The sequence below is a fragment of the Mizuhopecten yessoensis genome, unplaced genomic scaffold (genome assembly GCF_002113885.1).
Source record: "Mizuhopecten yessoensis strain PY_sf001 unplaced genomic scaffold, ASM211388v2 scaffold8447, whole genome shotgun sequence".
Classification (NCBI taxonomy): domain Eukaryota; kingdom Metazoa; phylum Mollusca; class Bivalvia; order Pectinida; family Pectinidae; genus Mizuhopecten; species Mizuhopecten yessoensis.
Window position 1 is genome coordinate 134,710 of NW_018407552.1, and position 23,244 is coordinate 157,953.

General features: G+C 36.1%; 1 protein-coding gene across 1 annotated transcript in view; it reads left to right on the top strand.

The window, feature by feature from the left end:
• LOC110455959 (galactose-3-O-sulfotransferase 2-like) overlaps nucleotides 1-3,427 on the top strand; it is a 10,589-nt gene extending 7,162 nt beyond the window's left edge. The window contains exons 2-3 of the mRNA XM_021506430.1: nucleotides 821-893; nucleotides 1,401-3,427. Of these exons, the coding sequence (XP_021362105.1) occupies nucleotides 844-893; nucleotides 1,401-2,886 (1,536 nt within the window). The 5' untranslated portion in view covers nucleotides 821-843 and the 3' untranslated portion in view covers nucleotides 2,887-3,427. The remainder of the gene's footprint in view (nucleotides 1-820; nucleotides 894-1,400) is intronic.
• The last annotated feature ends 19,817 nt before the right edge of the window (nucleotides 3,428-23,244 follow it).

A 23,244-nucleotide genomic window follows, 5' to 3' on the forward strand; every position in this document is an offset into this window, starting at 1 on the left:
AACACGTACTAAGGATAGTTTGATCCACTTGTATTTTAATCATACTGTACAACACATCACGTATTAAGGATAGTTTGATTCACTTGTATTTTAATCATGCTGTACAATAAAACACGTACTTGGGGTACATCGATTCGCTGATCATGTTGTACAATAAAACACGTACTTTGGGTACATTGATTCGATGATCATGTTGTACAATAAAACTAACGTTTCGTAAAACAAGGAAAACGCCCACTTTATGTTGGTGGCGTAGAACAAAGGATTAATCGTGTGTTTAGTAACATAAACGTCACTTTTAGTGCATGCAATGGAAAATGACGAACCAGTTACAGCGGTACTATTTACGATTCGGACTACCGGTAGCCGACGGCTACGTACGTCATGGGTGAGCGCTCTGACCGAGCTCAGGTAAATTTTGGCTGGTGCGCGCCACTACACTGCCGATAAGGTAGGCCTGTCGCGGACGAGAGCGTGGCCGGTCGGCAGACATGAAAGAACCCGACAGAACAAAAGAAATTCGTAAATTAAACGATTTCTGCTAAAATTAAACGATTTGCCGCGAGAGGTCAACGCTCCACCAAAACGGAACACTGTTCCTTGACACGCAAACACTGCTCCGTGAAAATTAAGCATGCAGTTTTAAAACAAACACTGGGCCAAGAAAAGTAAACATGTAGTTATAAAACAAACTCTGTTCCGTGAAAAGTTAACATGCATTTATAAAACAAACATGTGTCTTTGTGTTAGCTAATTAATTGCTGGCTAATTGGTGACACTACGTGTATATATATTGTTACCAGTGACCTTTTTGTTGCAGGTTGTGTGTCCGTTGTATCCGACATGACACGTTATAATAATCTCACGATGTCTCCAACAAGGTTCTTGTATTTGTAAGTATTTTACTTTTGTATTTCAAATAATGGATCTATCTATTAGAGTCAAAAGTATTGATATTTTTATAAATGAGCAGCGACACAAATCTGATACCTAGCAGATGGCGCCGTAGCTTAAGGGACAAATACACCATCAGCCATATATGAATTCCGGAATTAGTACTAAGTTTTCGGTTCCAAATCGCCAAAGGATATGTTTAGTTTCTTCATAGCTATGTGATGTAGGTATTTGTCTTGCGTTTTCGTGTAAAAAGAATTATTAGTGATGGTGTCTTAACAGTGCGGCGAATTGCCTTCATAAATTGAGCAATAATATTGTATACTGGCTGCATAGTTTTTTTTCTGCTTTTATATCAGTTTAAGTAAAACACATCTAGCAAATATTGGTTTGTTCGACTCCAATGCCTGATACGATCGTAGTTCCGTTTTTATTCATTGAACAATTGATACGTACGCGTTGATCACGTCATTCTGTTAATGCCTATATTTATTTTGCCTCCACAGTATTTGTGTCATGTTTTGTACAAGCGTTTTCCTGTACATCGGAATACCCATGGAGGGTATTTCAAGACACCGGCTTGTCAGCAACCTTCTGGTCAATACGTCTTCAGGAACGATAGTCCGTCCCTTTCAACTACGCTTTCCGATTACTGATGAAAGCCAAGATAAAGTTCAATTCATGGCAGCTACAGATACACAACATGTCAATCAAACATTTTCTCATGTTGCAACAGAAAGTTTCCCACAGAAGAAAACTAACGCAGTTTTTCTGAAAGTGCACAAAGCCGGAAGTACAACAATCATGAATATATTCCTACGCTTCGGTATTTCAAATAAATTAAATATAGTACTTCCCAGTAAAGAGGATGGATATGGGTTTAATTACCTTGGATACGGAAAGACGGTCGATAAAAATACTATAGTGCCTGTTCCGCACAATGAAACGTACAATATATTGTGTAATCACGTGGTCTACAACCGCCATGCGTTCCGTGACATCATGCCCGAAGACACAGAGTATGTGGGGATAGTCCGAGAGCCTGTTTCACACTTCCTGTCTGCCTCAGTTTACTACCGGTTTATCCAAACGATTCAAAAATATTCCAGTTTATCAAACCAATCAGCGCCAGCTGAAGTTATACATGAGTATTTCAGGCACCAGGATAAATACCGGAATATACGGACAGTTTTCGTGAGGAATAGAATGTCATATGATTTTGGTCTTCCTCCGTCTCGTTTTGACGACAACATTTACGTAGAAAATTTCATAAATGATCTAGCTAGTGACTTTAAGTTAGTTATGGTGATGGAGTATTTCCCTGAGTCCCTAGTGCTCCTGAAGCGATACTTAGGTTGGGGGTTGATTGACATAGTTTACGTCCCTCTTAATATCAACAGAAGTAAACCTAGAAAACACGTCAGTCTATTTCCGGCTGATATGAGCAAACTAAAACAATGGAACAATGCAGATTTCCGGTTGTATGATTTTTTCAAAAGACGATTTCTAGCTCAAATACAGGCAGAGGGACCATCTTTTCACGAAGAAGTTCAACATTTTAAAACAGTTCAAAGTTATGTGCAAAGTTTCTGTTATGATTCTCGACTAAGGAAGCCATTGACAGTACGCGCTTCTAAATGGAATGAAGAATTTCATCTTTGGATAGACCATTGCAGAATTATGACAATGTCCGAAATCCCGTTACTTAAAATGCTTATACAGCATGCTAAATATAAATACAATAAATCAGGAGGTGACGTTGCAAACAAATTATCATCGAGTGAAAAACCACGCAAAGTCGATAGACCTTCAAATAAAAATACTAGATACACAAAATATGGTAGGAGGCAAACGTATGCTTCAAAGAGAAACACACCCTGGCCAAAGACAAAACAACAGTGGTATAGTGGAAACATAAATAGACCGAGGTTAGAAACCAAACTACAATGGAAAAAACCCATTAAACTAGTAAACAGACAAAACAACAGTTGAACAGTGGAAAAATAAACAGACCTAGGTTAGTAACCAAACTACAATGGAAATTACACCAAACGAGTAAACAGACAAAACAAAAATGGAAAAATACAAACACTGTGTTTAGAGACAAAATAACCATGGAAAATACATAAACAAATAAAAAAAAAATAACGCGAAAAGGCACGCACATGGAGAAACACAGTGTTTACTTTTGCCCCGAAACTCGTTATAGCATCGCAAGGAAGTAAATAAAAATGAAAACACGAAGTAGAATGACAATAAAAATTAAAAATTTAAACGAAAAATAAAATGACAAATCACCAACCAAACTGACCAAATATACACAATATTGTAAGCAAAATATACACAAAGAAGTGACTTACCAACAAATAGTCACAAAGCATACACACAAAATATTAATGCAACATTCTCACAAATCTCACAATTACCTGAAATAAAGTCAGTACAATACACAAAACTACCCAGTTGTGCCATTGTGATTCTCATAACACAACGAATGTTTCCATTAAAGAAATACATAAATTATGTGAAAGGGTCTTTGTGTTTAGCTTGCTTTTTATATCGTCGATTGCACTAATATTAGGAAGATAATTCCTTTATACACGTGACATGTTTCTAGACGTTAAGTGGTGTTGTTTTTTTACAGGATCATGCAAATTAAGAGAGAGTTCTGTTTTGAGACCTGCCCCGATGCGTAGGAGGTTAGACATTTGGGAGGGGGATGGTGAGTTGGGGGTTGTAAAGTAACGCCCAACAATTATACCACCCACGCGTAGTAATCCGTGGAGTAATCCGTGGACTTTTTTCTGGTGTTGATCTTATACCATGAAACGTCTAATAATTCTCCCTACATAACAGTATAGGTCTTGGAACACAAACCACGTCTTCATTCTCAGTTACATGTACATCAATTAGATGGGAGTGTGAAAATGACACGAGAAATGTAATAAACGCATGCGTACAAAGTTAATTACTCTTACCCCCAAAAGTCGAGCCAAAGAATTTCCGAACGCACTGATGAATTCATGATTAAATGATATATGTATAGCTATGTGTATAGGCTTAAACTACAATCCCCGACTAATACGATTTTCTACACGAGATTAATTCATTTGCCAAAACCGGATGTGACTCGAAAGTTGAAATCCTCGAACAAGTGAATGTTGCCGATATTCCGCTTCGCACGACACGGCCTAGAATAGGAATTGATACGAGCACATGTAAGGTATGCAATTAGCGCCTCCGCTTAACCAATGAGGTTGACGAGAAGCCATATCATACCGGAAATTATCGGAGAGTTCTCATGAATTCTATCGATTACCGGATGTAAAAGGAAAGTTGAGGCATACTCCTAACCTCTGTTCGTTCTTCAGAAACAATAAGGTTTTATGTTATGCAGGTGTTTCCTATCTGCCAGAGCACATAACTATTGCGATCTGTACGTGTCAATCAGCGAATAACCTTCAGACTATTGATAGCACTATGTCGTCTTTTAAAGGTCATCTGAAACATGCTTCGGGGCTAAATTCTCTATGAACATTATAAACAAAGCATCTGAAAACACATTTCATTTGTCTTTACCGAACAAAGCGTCCGTTAAGTATTTGTATTCTAGCTACATGATGTTTAGCTATCGTTTCTAAAAGAAATTGAGCTATTTGATAAGTACTGTTTTAAAATTATATTGACCTTACTACAGAGGTACATGTACTATCTGGTAAAAAAAACCCATTTCAATTAGCAATACCAATTTTTATTAACTTTTTACTACCAGTCAATTTCTAAAATAATTTATGTTGCTCCGATGGTAGATCGACTTTATCGTAAACTTTTAAATATTCTATTTTAAAAATCAAGCAAATATAGAAAACTCACTTAGTCTCGAGCCAGGATTGGATTCGACGTGCAGACACTGTATATAACTAACAGTAACCAACAAAAAATACGGGTACAGAAATGTGTTAACAGGAAAATGTTTACCAGTTAAGAAAGTGAATGGAAACCGGAACCAATGTGTTAAAATAAGACGTCTGTATACAATAGAATATAAAACACGTATCGCCATTCTTTGTCCAGGATAACTGATCACGTACATACTTTACAAACAGGTATCATCACGTCGGGTATAACCTTTCAGACAAACCTGGTATTTGCCTAAATAATATACCGGAGCCATGATGTCTCCTATTTCCGATTCTCGTCTCCCCTTGTTGTTTATGATATATCAAAGTATATCAAAGAGAAAAAAAAGTTTCCTTGTCATGGATGAATGTTTCATGATTTTTTCAAATTTGTGTTTGGACAAGATATGCGGGTTTGAAATTCCTGGTTTGGTTTGGTTTAGTCTGGTTTAGTATTGTTTAACGTCCTATCAACAGCTACGGCGTGTAGTGTATGCGTGTGTGTTTTGGGAGGCTGCGATTTGTTTGTTTTTGTCTCCAAGTAATAGCACGGAACTGTTGCCGACTTTATAGTGCTACCTCACTGAAACGTACTGCCGAAGACACCCAGCAGGACATCCCACCCGGTCACATTAAACTGACAACGGGCGAACCAGTCGTCTCGCTCCTAAATTGCTGAGCGTTAAGCAGGAGTAGAAACTACCATTTTTACAGACTCTGGTATGTCTCGGCCAGGGGACAGAACCCAAAGCCTTCCTCACAGGGGCGAACGCTCAACTAAAGGCCAAAAGTGAGGCATTGTCAAGGGAAACATTAGGAAGAAGATTTTTTTTTAGAAAGAAGAGAAAAGATAAGATCCCAAATTTAGTCGCCTCTTACGATCATGCAATGGGGGCAGCAGGTACAATTCTTACGCCCTACCTGCAGGGACGTTGAAATTCCAGTGTAGATTAATACAAAAGTTACCTGAAGGTGTGATGTATGGATGTTTTCCCTGAAACAGTTTCCTATGACAAAAAATAAATAAATGCAACGTCTGCTAACACCAGGAAATTAATGAAATTGTCCTAGAGCTAATCCATTTAAAATATCCTTGTTTCGTTTTAATTCTTAGAAACGGAACGATTAAAAATAAATTGCACATTACACTTGTGAGATAGGAGATGAAAAATAAGAAGATTAGTATCTATTTTAGGTCGCTGTCTCAATTACGATCGCGTTAAACATTGGTATTATAGAACTTCAACTAATCTTGAGGTCTTTTGGCGGAACACTAGGTGTAAGGTATAATAGCCTTGTTAGCTTACAGAAAAGGGAAAGCAAAATTATCTCTATATGGTATTATTATCATTATACCCAAACAATGCTAAAACTACCGTTAATGAGTTAAAATGGTCATTTGAGGACAAAATGTTGAGAGGAATTGTTAAATTAAGGAAATCCCGGGATCAACCTTTAATTCGAGTTTTGTTTCGTTTTGTTAAAAAGATTGAGGTGCGAAGACAATCTTCCGTTTCACACTCCTCAAACATGGAGACAACTGCTGTTAATTACACTGTGACAAAACTCACAGCGAAGGAGTTTGTGTTGCTAATTTGTAAAAGGTCATGCATTGCGCATGAATAAAAAAACATTGAAGTCCTAATTATTCTGCATGCCTATTTGTACATGTAGCTGAAACAGGCTCGGGTCTCGCATGCTTAAAAAATATTACTTTAATAGGAACATAACTTCTGATAAATGTGTGGGAGTACATACGAACAACTACAATTGATGGTCTACATAGAGTTAAGCCCCCTTTCACTGAAATTCTGAATCTTAATGATTAAGTGATTTTACTGACAAGTTGTCAGCGGTCCTTGATACGTATATGCTTTAACGGTACCAGGTGATATGGAATGCTCCTCGAACTTCAATAAGAGTGTGTCCAGTTAAAAACTGTCATAAACAGTGTTATTATAACGGAGGGTCCTACACTGCTCCCTAACGAGCCGTATATGTTGATGACGCAATGTTTATGTATATCTCAGTAATCAATACAGTATCATTCTCTGGAGGACAGTAAATTTGTATCTAACGAGATTGGCTACGCATCATGATCCCTCATAATGAGCCGTTCAACACGACTATGACGCATTGTTGTTGTGCTGCTAGAATGCTGACCTCATACAGACAGACATGCCTTCACTGCAGCAAACAGGGTAAGTAAAGTAGGATCAGTAAAGTAGAAATCAATTGAGGCAAGAGTTCAAAATATGTTCATGGAACCAAACCGCGGCCACGTGAAACTGATGACCTCATGTTTACCCACGATGGTAGGGCTTCATTTTCTCTCGAAGAAGCAGTAGAATTGGCAGGGGCAATTTCGAATTCAATCAAGGGAATTGCTTGTTTCAATAACATTTAAGTCTTTTGAACGAAAATTGCTTTACATTTTTTTTATTGATTGAGATGTTTGACCAGTAAACAAAAGACAGGAAACTCTGCAATCCTTCAGAGGGGATTTTATTGTATGACTAGTTATAAATTCTGCATCACATACTCATTTAATACTATATTAAAAATAATCTTGAGTCGATATAACACACAAATACATTAATATTGTAACACTAACAGATGACTTAAAACTGTGATAATAGGGTAACAAATAGGAGCAGATGATAGAATGTTTAAACAATCAGATGATAGAGTATTGCAACGAGCAGACAATATCATATTTTATTATATGATACATGCTATTTCCGTGCAATATTGCCGTTCAATGAAAACGATATTGCACACATACAATAAACATGCAAATGAGTCTTGTCACCGTGAAAATCAGGTCATATTCCTTCGCACTACAACTTCTGTAAATTGCTGACCTAGTTACCGGAGATACTTTTTGTATTGATGGCAGGGGGATTTTGAAATATTTCATCCATAAATAACTATTCTCACTTCAACACAAGGATATCTCCCGGATACTTCACATAGATTCAACAGCTGCATGCTCAAATTCCACTTCAACTTATTCTGACACACATACACACACACTCACACTCACACACACACAATCAATGGCGACCACATGTAAACGGCCAACTTCATAGGTGTTCCAGGTTCATGGCAGATTCCACAGTACATTTTTCGGCTCAGTGACGGGCGGAAATACCGAGGTTCACATTAAACAATGACCCCTTACCAAGAAACGCACCCTTATTAGCGAAAGTGACCGTGACTCCTAGTCCAAGTAAAGTTTAATAAACTCGTTTAATAAATTCAATATTACATGAACACGAGTGTCAGATCCTCTATGTAACGAGCTGACAATAGTATATTGTAAACTGTAACAAACAAATGATAGAGTATTGTAACGAGCAAACGGTAATAAATTGTAACAAGAGGCCCAATGGGCATGCATCTCTCACTGGTAATAATCTCACACTTGAAATCTTAAAAGTGATCTAAAATAAAGCTACAGGCAAAATATCAGTGTTTATGACTATAAGTCATTCAAAAGAACCTGTTAAAAGATTTTTTTTTATAATTATCTTTTTATTCAGATTTTTCATCAATGCAATGTACTTGTACAATAAATAGCAATACTTTCACTCATTTGTATACTGGCACATTCATACATAAACCTATATCTGTTATCTCCACATTTGTCATAGAGTACATACATTCTCAGGATTATATTTATCCACACTAGCACAAACTTACATACTCATGCCCGTCTATTTTTACATTTCAACATTTTAATACCCATATATATGCATCCAACCATGTGTCTGGCATATATATGTCTCAATCGTTCACTGCTATGTCTCGTGTAAAAATAGAACGCATATCCACCTTCATCACATATGGTATATATCTGTATGCTGGAAAAAATATCTGCACTAAATTATATATAACTGCACATACTGTATAACTCATGTCCATGTCAAAAACACCCATGTCCATGTATAAACATAATTAATATGAGTTCACCATACTCACATGCGTTGTACTCACACATACCCATATGCATGATATTAGACATTTTCAGACATTCCTGTATCTACTGATCATTGATATATAAATGCAAAGAGAAGAAATATCAGTCCCACACAAAAAAGTAAATGAGAAATTTGAACAGACTGTCTACTGAGTACATCTACTGAGATAGAGATTGAGAAAAATAAAAAGAAAGGGAGAACAAAGAACATAAAGAAAGGAGAGGAGAAATGTAGGAAAAGTTGGGGCGAGATGGTGGAACAAGAGGTGGATATTCACTCTTATCCCGCCTCTGAAAAAAATGTAGCAATGTCATTGGCTGGCGCGAACCTCATACAAACCCGTGTTATGCTACCTGCAGGTGGTATATTTTCTGTATTACCCCTCTGTGGAGCCTCACTATCGTGACGTCATGACGCCATGTTTTCGTGTCGTCACACCGACGGCAGACGACGTAAACAAACATGGCGGGGAGGTCTGGTTCAAGAAACGATGATGAAATCAAGAGAATTAGGACGGAGCTATCTTCTCGCAACACACAAAATAGCAACAAGAGATCGGCAACAACACTAAAAGCCTACTTAACGGAGAAACAGCAACCAACAAATTTCGAAATGTTCGACAAAGTCACACTAAATGAGACGCTGTCCAACTTTTACATGGACCTCCGGAAACCGGACGGGGAAATGTACAAGGCAACCAGTGTGGAAAACATTCGCCACTCACTGAACAGGTACAGTTTGTATTTTGGCGGCTTATTTTCTGATGAAATAAATAAAAAGTCATCGCCCAATACAGGTTTTTTCATGGACACCATATATTTCCGTATACCCCCTGCAAGTGACTATGTAACTAATAATGTATATTAAATTATTATACTATATACAGTATAGATAATATATCGGCTTTGTGAAGGGCAGAAATTAAAATATGTATGATGGAGTACGTCTTAAAAATAATAATAATAATGATAATGAAAACGTATTACAACTTAATTAGTTTGTCCCATTTTTTCATCTCATTATCAAATTTATGTTTAGCATATTCATCCTTACCAATAACAATGTATTTTTGAATCTGATAGTTGTCTTTTATTATGTTTACAAGAGCGTTTATATTTAATGAGTTATGTAAACATCTCATTCCATAAATATACTGCTTTATAATGATGATGATTCATTATCTACTCGATTACTGGGAAGAAAACTCTGATGAAGAAGGCCAAAAAGAAAAGATTTTTTGTTTACTTAAAATGGGATTAATAGAGCTTCCATTAATATGTCAAAAGTTTCTAGTAATCTTTGTACTTCTTCACCTTCCAATAATATATGAGTAATTGTTTCCTGTTCAGAGTTGCATAGTACACAAAGAGGGGAGACAGCTACTCCAATTTAAGATAGAAATGAGTTAGTTGAAAGTACATGATGAATTACTCTATACTGGAACCACTGAAGTTTTGTATTTGTTGTACACAGAATGGCATTTTGTAGATTTTACACCAGGTAAGTTTATCCATGTTGTCGAATATAGTATTCCATTTTCCGGTGCCGGATGATATCTTGTCCGATTTTATTATGATGTTGTAAAACATTTTCGACCCTTTTTAACCTATAAGAAAAAAATCTAAATTTATAGGTATGTAGAGATAAATTATCTCACATATCTGTATGTATTATATGATGAAATAAAGTCTTTACCTGCAGAGACAATACCCTGATACTGTAAAAAAAATGTGTTTACTTGGTATTTTTGAATAAATTCTACAAATGTGTAAAACAAACCTGTGATAACCTCCTTTTTCATATCATTTATAATAAAAATGTTTTTCTGATAATATTATTTATAAAAAAACAGCTCTTCCTCCTATCTTGATTTTACTATTATACCAAATGGGAACTTTCAATATGTTTTCCTGAAGAATTTTATCATAATATTTTGTACTTAGTGAATACCATGATTTGAGCACATCACTCCAGAATTTATCTTTACACTTATTTACAAATATCTGAATATATTCAGAACCACAATTTCCAAGAAGATCTATGTCTATATTAGTTTTAAGTATGGCCTGCCATTTCTCAGTACTTTGATAGTCTTCTGATCCAAGTAAGTTTAAGAGAGTTTATAAATGCAACAAGATTGATCATCTTCAAACCACCATCAGCATAATTTTGAATAATAATCTCTCTTTTAATTTTGTCTGGTATTCCACTCCATAAATAATCCAACAATATTGAGTTGAGTTTGTTAATAAATCTATCATCTGGATTAGGTAATGATATAAACAGGTGATTAAATTGAGAGATGAGCAATGATTTGATAATATTAATTTTTCCAATAGGTGTTCATGACCTTCTGTTCCAAATTTTTATTAGAGATTTTAGTTTGATAAGTTTTTTGTCAAAGTTAAGTTTTGGTATTTCATGGAGATTCACACTAAATTCAATTCCTATCAACACAGATTTTTCTTTTCCCCACTGTAAATTAAGTTCAGATAAAAAAACAATCTTTACTTAACTTTTTGCTACCAATCCATATCACCTGAGTTTTATCCATGTTCATTTTTAAACCAGAATTATTTGCAAATTCATTTAGTTCTTTTACTGCTTCCTTTAGTGATTTCTCAGCGCCATCAAGTATAAGTGAAGTGTCATCGGCATATTGTGATAATAAAATAGGTCAACTTTCAATCTCGATACCTTTTACATTTCTATTATTTCTCAATTTTGTAGTCAAAACCTCTGCACAGAGAATAAACAGATACGGTGCGATCGGATCCCCCTGTCGGCAGCCCCTCCTGCTATCAAAGAATGAAGAAATGTCCCCCCCCCCCCGATTTATAGCTGAATGAACATTATTATGTAAAGTTTTAAACCAGTTTACAATGCTATTACCAAAACCTAAGAGAAGTAGAACTTTTTCAATAAATAACCACGACACTGAATCAAATGCCTTCTCAGAATCAATCATAAGTAGCATATCAGGCATGTCATTCTCCTCAGTATAATGCATAATATCATATATTAATCTTGTATTTACCCCTATATAACGACCCGAAAGAAAACCAGTGTGATTATCATTTATTGATTTATTGAGAACAGGTTTTATCCTATTAGCTATAGTTCCTAATGCAATTTCGTACACAATGTTGAATAGTGATGATATGGGTCTCCAATTTTTAATGTCAGAAATGTATTGGTTTGTCTGCTTTTGGTACACAAGTTATTATTCCCTGTCTCTGCGTTATAGAAAGTTGTCCTGTACGATAACCAAAATTGATTGATCTGACTATAAACTCACCCAATTTTCCCCAAAAGCATTTAAAACATTCTGTTGAAAATCCATCTTTTATTATTTTTCATTAACTTTAAAGTTTTTCCTGCCTCTTTATATGTAATTTCCCCTTTGAGACTATCAGACTCCTCTCCAGTAAGTTTAGGCATTTCATTATTATTAAGATAACATATCAAGTTTACATTCTGTATATTATTATCTGTGCTGTTAGAGACACCATAAAGATTTTTATAAAATGAGCAAACTTCCTCTAGTGTGACTTCCTGTCTTCTTCTGCCCATTTCGCCCTTAATCTTATGTTTTCTTATCTTCTCTAAATCATTTTTTCCCATTTAATTCCTCTAAATTAACATTTTCCTGGGCCTTTAGCTCTTGTATTGTTTTTTTAAGAGTGATTTGTTGTTTTTTCTTATATGATGTATATGATATTGCTTTCCCTCGAATTTCCATAAGCAAAGTTTCCAAAAATAACTGGTCATTAATAATAGTAAATTGAATCTCGGAAGAAAGGATGTTTTCAATATTGTTCAAATGATAAATTGGTATGCAATATTGTTTCGTTACATCATTGATGCAATTATTAACTATTTTTAAGTATTCTGAATTATGTAGAAGTGAATTATTAAGTGTCCATGTCCCTCTACCTCTTTTAAATTCATTTAACGTAACTAATATCTTGGGAAATGAATGATCCGACCTATAACCAGGATCTATACCTGTGTGATTAATACTACATAGTAGACTTTCTGAAACAATAAAAAAATCTAGACGTGCCTGTTTAACCGGGTTCTTTTTTCTCCAAGTATATCTCCTAACATTTTCGTGTTGTTCTCTAAAGACATCTACAAGACCAAAATTATCAATTATATATAATACCTTGTCTGTGGCTTTTGGATTGTTTATGTTACTATATGTGCTGTCATAATCGAGTTCGGGTTTTAAAACAAGGTTAAAATCACCACAAATAATAACATGGGTATACTCGAAGTCTTCAATCGTGTCAGAAAGTTTTGCATAAAAATCAGGACAATCTTGATTGGGCCCATAGATATTTATAAGTTTAATGTGTGAACCTTCTATTTCTATACCTACCGCTAAAAAAATCCCTGATGTGTCTTTCTTTTCCTTATGAACTTTGCACTCAAAGTTATTACTAAAAAGAATAGCTACCACACGAGAGTTTCCACGAAAGGACGAAGTATAGTATGAATCATACCCCCCACCCCCCTTCATTTCTGATGAGCTCTTCCTTATCTTCTGTGAAATGTGTATCTTGTAAACAGTAAATAATGTGGTTAGTATCTCTAAGATATGATAACACATCTTTACGCTTTTCTCTATTTGAAAGCCCTTGCACATTAGCCGATATAATCCTCACACCCTCCACTTTCCCTGTTAAAAGATTTAAAAACATTTGACCCATGTGACCTTGAAAGTCGAACAAGGTCATTACGTTGAACAAACTTTATAGCCATTCATCTCGGCATGTAATTTGCAAAATATCACTACCCTAGACCTCTTGTTTATTGAGATTAGGTCATTTAAATATTTTTACATATTTGACTAAATGATACCTTAAAAGTGGGTCAATGTTATTCAAATGACAAAAGCTTGATAGCCCTTCATCCAAGCACGCTACTAGCCAAATATCAACATTCTAGGCCTTATGGTTATTCAGAAGAAGTCGTTTAAAGATTTTAAACATTGTTGACCCCTGTGATATTTCAAGGTCACTTATTTAAACAAACTTGGTAGCATGCTTCATCCCAGCATGGTACTGGCCAAATTTCAGAAGAAGTCGTTTAAAGATTCTGGCCAGGTGAGCTAAAAATCAGGACGATATAATATTGTAATAAGCAAACGATAGTATATCGTTAAATGTAACAACCAGACGATAGAATATTGTAACGAGCAGACGATAGAATATTATAACGAGCAAACGATAGAAAATTGCAAACTGTAACAGTATTGTAACAAGCAGACCATAGAATATTGTAACGGGCAGACGATAGAATATTGTATACTGTAACAGTATTGTAACAAGCAGACCATAGAATATTGTAACGAGCAGACGATAGAATATTGTAACGGGCAGACGATAGAATATTGTAAACTGTAACAGTATTGTAACAAGCAGACCATAGAATATTGTAACGGGCAGACGATAGAATATTGTAACGGGCAGACGATAGAATATTGTAAACTGTAACAGTATTGTAACAAGCAGACGATAGAATATTGTAACGGGCAGACGATAGAATATTGTAACGGGCAGACGATAGAATATTGTAAACTGTAACAGTATTGTAACAAGCAGACGATAGAATATTGTAACGGGCAGACGATAGAATATTGTAACGGGCAGACGATAGAATATTGTAAACTGTAACAGTATTGTAACAAGCAGACGATAGAATATTGTAACGGGCAGACGATAGAATATTGTAACGGGCAGACGATAGAATATTGTAAACTGTAACAGTATTGTAACAAGCAGACGATAGAATATTGTAACGGGCAGACGATAGAATATTGTAACGGGCAGACGATAGAATATTGTAAACTGTAACAGTATTGTAACAAGCAGACGATAGAATATTGTAACGGGCAGACGATAGAATATTGTAACGGGCAGACGATAGAATATTGTAAACTGTAACAGTATTGTAACAAGCAGACGATAGAATATTGTAACGGGCAGACGATAGAATATTGTAACGGGCAGACGATAGAATATTGTAAACTGTAACAGTATTGTAACAAGCAGACGATAGAATATTGTAACGGGCAGACGATAGAATATTGTAACGGGCAGACGATAGAATATTGTAAACTGTAACAGTATTGTAACAAGCAGACGATAGAATATTGTAACGGGCAGACGATAGAATATTGTAACGGGCAGACGATAGAATATTGTAACGGGCAGACGATAGAATATTGTAAACTGTAACAGTATTGTAACAAGCAGACGATAGAATATTGTAAACTGTAACAGTATTGTAACAAGCTGACCATAGAAAATTGTAACGGGCAGGCGATAGAATATTGTAAACTGTTACAATCATGGAGTATTGTAACGAGCAGACGGTGGGATTTTAGTAAAAGCATGCAATAAAACATTGAATTTTGTTAATAACATACTCTACTAACAATCAGACGATATACTATTATGACGAGCTGAAGATTGAATATTGTAAGGAGCAGACGATAAACTATTGTGACGATCAATGGTTATCACCTGATCTTACAAAGGTAAAAATAAACCACACACACGCACACAAAAGGACATTTTTTGGTGTTTCACTGAATTAATTACAACGAATTTTCACAAACTATTTCAAACTTCTAACAGTACAAATTCAAAAAAAGAAATTCTATATTTGTTGTCCTTTTTATGTCATTAACATAAAATTCTAATAATATTGAACAATATTATATCAAATAAGCCAACACACTGATAGCATATGTAAACTATCAGCAGGATCAACGTTTAACATCTGCCAATGTATGAGACCTTCAACACATACACTACTAAACGGTAATCTTAGCTACATCCTTAATACAAGCAAACAAATAAGTCTATAAATGAAGAAACGTTTTGAAAATTAACGATAAAGTATATTACCTCTCTCGTCCTGTGCCAATCAACAATCGAAATTCTTCAAGCCATCCTCAAACCTACTTATTCTTGCCCAAAACATTATCAGTTTATCTGTCGGTCTCTAACAGTGGCGGACCCAGTTTCTGTGTCCAAAAATAATCTGGACCAAGGTTTTTGAAGATTTTCCTTTATTTCATATGGGATTTCCTTCTTATATCAACCATCCATTGAACTATGATTTCTATGGCTTCCCTTTGCCAGTAGTTTGAATATCTACATAATTATGCCTAATGGTGTTGCCCAAATTAGGAACCACTACTTAAACTCTAAACAATACGGGATTAATCCTACATTGGCTATATATATTAGTAGGGTCTCAAGTCAGGTCAGTGGTCAAGGCTCACCGGACAGACTCTACCTAATCTTATTGTTCTAAGGTCACGGTGTGTTGATCACCCTGTCATTGAAATAGGTATATCGGTTAAGTGTTATTTCAAAGGTAGAGTCTATTTCATGATAGATATACCTGTATTTTCACCAGTGGTACACATGGTCACTAGGAGTGATTTATTATACCAATTAAAAAACATAAATTTCAAAAATTTCAAACAAACATCACTTCATCAGGTGACTAATAACCAATGTTAACATAAAAGCCTGGCGTGTACGTCCTTTTCATTAGGTGTTGCCATTGTGCATATGTATGCATACTATTTCACAATAAAAGACAAACAGTTAAATCAAAATTCACATTTATGACAAAATGAATTAATATTAAATTGCGAACATGCTTGCCTAAATTACATGTACATGTATATTCGCGCGTATTATCAGCTGAACTGCAGAAAAGCAACATAGAAAACTATTCTACGCCTCACTCAATCTGTTTGTCAATAGGTTCTATATATATTTGGTGGCAGAAAGTAGTATACATGAAGAACCGACATGACACTTCTAGTTTATTAGTTTTAGATAAGTGCAAAAACCTGTCTTTTTTCAGAGTTTAAAATTTTGGGCAACACCCAAAATTAATTCCTAGGTCCCCCCTGCTCTAAGCAGCGTTACAAGTATAGGATCATATACTTTGGACTAAAACATGTGTTAGACATATATCACATCAGCATGCGTTGTTAAAACTGAAGTTGTATTGAGCAACAAAAATAATTTGGAAAAACTACGTTACATTTTAATTCACATTCTACAGGACGTACAACTTTCGTGGTGTAAAGATAGTTTTCATTGATATGTTATAAGTTATGTGACGTCATTGTTCTGTCCTAGACCTCATTTTACTTGTCTTTGTTTATTTTGTCCATCATTACAAAAACTCATGCAGTAGAAAATGCGCAAATTAAAAATATAATCCTGAAATTTTGTAAACACCATGGCCACATGCTCGAATATTGTGTTACAGGCAAAATAAAGTCTGTTGATAATAGAATCACAACAAAGCACATGTTATATAGAGGATTAAGAGGACAATACAGTATTGTAACGAGTCGATGATTGATGAACAGTTGTTATACTGTCACACCTTACGACCAGCCAGCAATAAATGACATGTGTAACTTGTTTATCTATTCGGAGTTAATCAGGACATACCAATAAGACTGTTTCCTTACCACAGGGAGAGATATGTAAAGGTGTGTCACAACACATGTGATGGTGGGGGTCGGAGTGAGGTATAACTCTCATAAAATGGACAGGTAATATTATATAGATATTAATAAGCGATGACTATCTCGTGGTTGTTTCCTCTTCTCAAACATTACTGTGCACAGTTTGAAGCAATATATAGATATACATGCACTCAGTTTAGTTCTATCAATAGGTAAAATATAGCAAACAGAAAACGAAACAATGGGATGAGTAAATTATATTTTTTAAATGCATTTCTAAGGATGAAACTAGCAGCAGTTCTTTGCTAATACAGAGCTGCTTAAAGCACTACGATTTTCAATATCTAAATGGTAACCCATTAAAATGTAAACACAACATTTGAAACTGTGCTGCACGTTTACTCGAGGATGACAACAGAGACGTATAACAACGTGTGACCTAGGGATGTACATGTACTGTGTGACATCACGGATGTACATGTACTGTGTGACATCACGGATGTACATGTACTGTGTGACATCACGGATGTACATGTACTCTGTGATATCACGGATGTACATGTACTGTGTGATATTACGGATGTACTGTACATGTAATCTAACAGATGTTACCCGACTCATTCTGACAGCCATTTCATACAGAAAAATAGCTTGTCCAATTTATGTTTTAAGAGATGGCTGGACTTCATTAATTTATGAAATATTAAAAATAAACGAAAACCTCTGGTAACTCTTCTTCCTAAATTTCTTTACAATATTTAATCGAGTTGTGGATCCCTAAGCCACTACCACAGCTGTAGCCGTGCTCTGGAAACCGAATTTGCTGAGAAGACTATAACTTTGATAAATCATTTCAGAAAATAAACCATAACTTCTCGGACTTTCATGAACAATTATTGAGAGATCAAAACTATAATCCGCGGGCCTAGACAGGGATTCGAACCCTGGACTACAGATTGTTATATCTCTCTACCTGCCTGAGACACCTGGTCTACGGCAAATTGTTATATATCTCCACCTGCCTGAGACACCAGGGGCCTGTTCGTTTATGCGGAACAATCGGTTTGACCGTTTATAAATGTTACAATTTCAGGTATAAATCCTGGCGTACCAGCAAATGTTTATGCAGGCCTTGGCAAGGCTCGCCTGAAAGCAGCATCAGATTTCTAGGTCCGACCTTATTTAATAAACGAACAACTGTGTTAAACGAAAATGGCCCTGGTCTATGGAAGTCTCCTGGCGAAGTGTGCTACAGGAACATTGTGTATCCAAAGCCAAATCAAGAGGAGGTTAAAGAATTACTATTAAAGCGAAAACACACAGTGAAGCAGGACAGGGATCCTTTGCCCTACAGTACTACAGTACAAACGGACTACCCTACAGTACTACAGTACTAGCGGACTCCCCTACAGTACTACAGTACAAACGGACTACCCTACATTACTACAGTACAAACGGACTACCCTACAGTACTACAGTACTAACGAACTTCCCTACAGTACAAACGTACTACCCTACAATACTACAGTACAAACAGACTACCCTACAGTACTACAGTACAAACGTACTACCTTACAGTACTTCAGTACTACAGTACAAACGGAATATCCTACAGTACTACAGTACTTACAGACTATCCTACAGTACATGTACGAACAGACTATCCTACAGTACAAACAGACTACCCTACAGTACTACAGTACTAACGGACTTCCCTACAGTACTACAGTACTAACAGACTACCCTACAGTACTACAGTACAAACTGACTACCCTACAGTACTACAGTACTAACGGACTATCCTACAGTACTACAGTACAAACGGACTATCCTACAGTACTACAGTACAAACGGACTATCCTACAGTACTACAGTACTAACAGACTATCCTACAATACTACAGTCCTTACGGACTATTCTACAGTACTACAGTACAAACGTACTACCCTACAGTACTACAGTACTAACAGACTATCCTACAATACTACAGTACAAACGGACTATCTTACAATACTACAGTACAAACAGACTACCCTACAGTACTACAGTACAAACGGACTATCTTACAATACTACAGTACTAACGGACGTCCCTACTTTTACACAAAGAGTGTGTACAACCTTAATTGGTGTTTGCACAAAGGTGGTATTTTTGTTGTCGTTATACCATGTTATCCGAAACACTGAGAAGATTGCCTGCTCTACATTCTTTGCACTTCTAGCCGACAGCAGCTTGTGGTGAGATTAATTTTAACGCGGTCGGTTAGTCCTCTCTTCTGTTGTACCCTTTCCTCATCACGATCAGACTACGGGAGGCCAAATCACCCATATATACATCCGCGGTGTGAAAAAAGCACACGAACTGCTTGCGTAGATGCCTCATAGTCACTATCTCAGACTGTAAAAAATCGAATCAATTAAATGGAAACGTTTCAAAATTCATGACCATTAGGGTCGTTGAATAGGATGAATGAATTAAAATTGACAGAGACCGGCAAGCAGCAACAAAAAGACCTATACAAAATGTACGAAAACACTCATATTGGAAGCCATGCAGCGCGCTCTTTGACACATATCTCCCTATCATCACAGAGGAAAAAGCGCTTACTCCTGGCAGTTCCCTCTCCGGCACATCGTTCTCGCAATATTACTCGAGAGTATGTGCCAGTTTCATTGCAGGCGTTAGACCCTTGGGAGTAGAGTTGGAGGCTGACATAAGCTGCGGTAACAATCCCCCTTCAACAGCTTTACAGTGCTAAAATCAATAGAAACCGATTTTAAAGCCTAGCGTTTGTACTAACGTTGTCAAAATAGAGGTATAATTTCATTGCTTGGCACCAATTACGGATGTTCGCAGAGGGATAGAGTTATAACTGGCGGAAATAAATTACGGGTGTATTGAGTACAGCTGGTACAATACACTATCTGGTTATGTACCCACGGGGTAACGACATGCTTCTGGCGTACTGTCTTACATATCAACAATATCATAGGGTCATTAGATTATGATAAAATGGAATTATATAAGATTAATTTTCCTCTCCAATCTTCTGGTATTAAATAGTATCGGTGTTATGTAGGCAACATGGGGTCAAAACACCTATCTAGATTTCATATTTTTGAGTCATACACATGTAGGTAAGGTTTTGTTCGATGAAATAAAATATTAAATTAGTCCTTCTGCAATGCCTAGTTTACTTAATTAAAAGAAAATCATAGAATACTTCACAACTGATGGCTTGCAAAGTGAAAATAGAGAGCGCCATGTTTGTTTTCTGACGATACAGTTACGCTTGTCACACTATGCAATCAGGTGATCAACATCGAACCACTTTCAGTCATTATTAGTACAAGTTACAAACAACACAAATATGTCATAAAAATGGTCATAATGGAAGTATCTGTCTCAGGTCGACCACTGAGATCAGTCACGTACAGTCACTGCTTGTGCAAATCGTGTGCTGCGCATGTCGCAATAAAACTCACACTCCGATAGGAAGTGTGATTCATCTTCAACACAACCTGCATTACAATATACACAACGTACATCACAAAAGAGCACAATCTTCATAATACACAAAAGCTACATTACAAACTCAACCTACATCACAAAAATACACAACTTACAATACAGAAAACACACCTTGAATTACAAACTTAACCTACATTACAGAATACAAAACTTTGCAAAAGACACAACGAACATAACACTAGGTTTCTTCACATCTGAGCTTTGATGAATTTTTCCTTTTATATCCTTTTGGTTCAATAAACCTTACACATCCTTCTGTATTGGAAAAATTGTATTTACCAAAAGGTCTTAAATTTGTCCCATGACCTTAAATGACCTCAGTGGTTAATATGACGTTAAAGCTAGTACAACCAAATCAGCCCTAGGCACCAGTCTCACCCTATCCTAACTCTAAAATTAACATTTACAGCACGATCAAAGAGTTGTAATAATGGTAATAGGTTCATATGTGATATACATTGTTCCGTTATTTGCCTGAGGAGTCCTCCAGGTTTTCGCCATATCGTCCTGAGCACATGCGTTTAGATCTACCAGCGTAATATTACACTTAACATTTACCTAATTATCTCACACTAACACATATTGTTAAAAACAAACAAGTACTTGTGCTATAATATTGGTTCACCACCAAGTATCGATATCTAGAATTGATGGCAAACTGTTTCATGATAAATTGTAGAATATATATCATGTAAGTGTCCGAAAATCATGCTATAATAAGTAAATAATTTTATGATTATTAAACCTGTTGGCCAAGATCAGGAAGTTTAAAGCGTACATGTATATATTTGTTCATTCGGCATGATTGGCACAATAGAATTACATAACTAACTAAGAACACAAAAATACTCTGTGATTGATAAACGAGTAAATGTGACGTTTCCAAAGTGTCGTGAATTCGGTGTGTGTTATTACACACCGTCACAACAAGTATAGTTGTAACTGCTCTCAGCTCCTGAAATCAAAGACAAGGTGGAGGAAAATCACGCACGTGTTGTATGTTGTAGTTCCAAGTTTTTTCAAGTTTTATTTTTACACTCACGCCACACGTATACGTGCGTAACAAGAGGTCACATAATACATAGTATACATTGATGGACATAGTACTCACATAATATGACACATGATACAATTCATACAAGATGTAGAGACCATCGACGCAGTTATGGGTCTAAGGGAGATAACTCTACCCAAAATTCACCACAAAAGCATGACAAAGTGAATATACATAATGGTTATGCTACATGACTGCAATTATTCTGGCCTTACCCGTCATTAAATAATTTAGTCTTCATACAAATAAAAATAAATAGGATGTCCTCGAATAAAACCAAAGCATTCAAGTAATGCTTTGTCGCTAGCTAGAAAATTCCATTCATAATATTACCGTCACATGAAATAAACATGAGTTCACTCCCTTGTTTTACACTCGTTGAAGGAAATTGATCTACCACGTTGTTACATAGAGTGATATTTTCATCCATAGTTCTACAAATGATATAAAATTACATCACATATATTATCACATATACATATACACCTAAATCTGACAATAAACTTGTATTCGAGAACCTTTCTTACCTTTCTAAATAAAGTTGTATAAATATCAACGAGTTACCTCCCTTCCATCATCGACCTAGATTTTGCTCCCAATCCAGTGTCTGATGAAATAGCGTCCGACCATTTCGCGAGATGGTTTCTGTAGCAGCTTGTGATCTGAGGTATAATAAATCTGCTGTAAACCACTTCTCGATTTCGTAATGCTGCTATAGACACAGGGGTATATATTCTCGTCTTAGCTAGACTTAATCAATTGAACTTGGAAGGCACAGCAGAGCTAAGCTAACGGTTGAATACTAACGTTAATTCGTTGTTCAGAAAAATGCCTACACAAAACGATATGGGATCCACGAGCAACATTGTACTACCGGCCAAACATCTTACTGAAAAAGTGGCCGAAAAACAGTTCACAGTGGACAGACAATTACTGGCAAGTGATGTTAGAATCAACATAGACACACCATCTAGTCAGGAAAGGCGGGAATTCTGGGTTAAGCAGTGGTCAAAAATACAAAACCCTACCCACAATTCTCTGGAGAATGGACAGGAAAGTTCTTCCATTGGCAGTGATCGGGACTTCTCTTGGCATGGGATGGGCAGACGGGTTCCACAGAAATGGAGGGAGCAGATCGAGAAAGGAATGACACCAATGGAGATTTGGGAGGCGGAAGTTGAAGAAATGGATAAAAATGAAAATACTAAAATACACGGACATGAGATTTTTAAAAACGAGGAGACAAAAAATCAATGGAAGCTATCGAAAGAGGCAGGAGAAACAGAAAAGTTCTGGTACAAATACTGGGAAGATATCCAGACGGATAGATTCCCAGTGGGGCGTAGGTTCGGACACCCTAAAGAATTC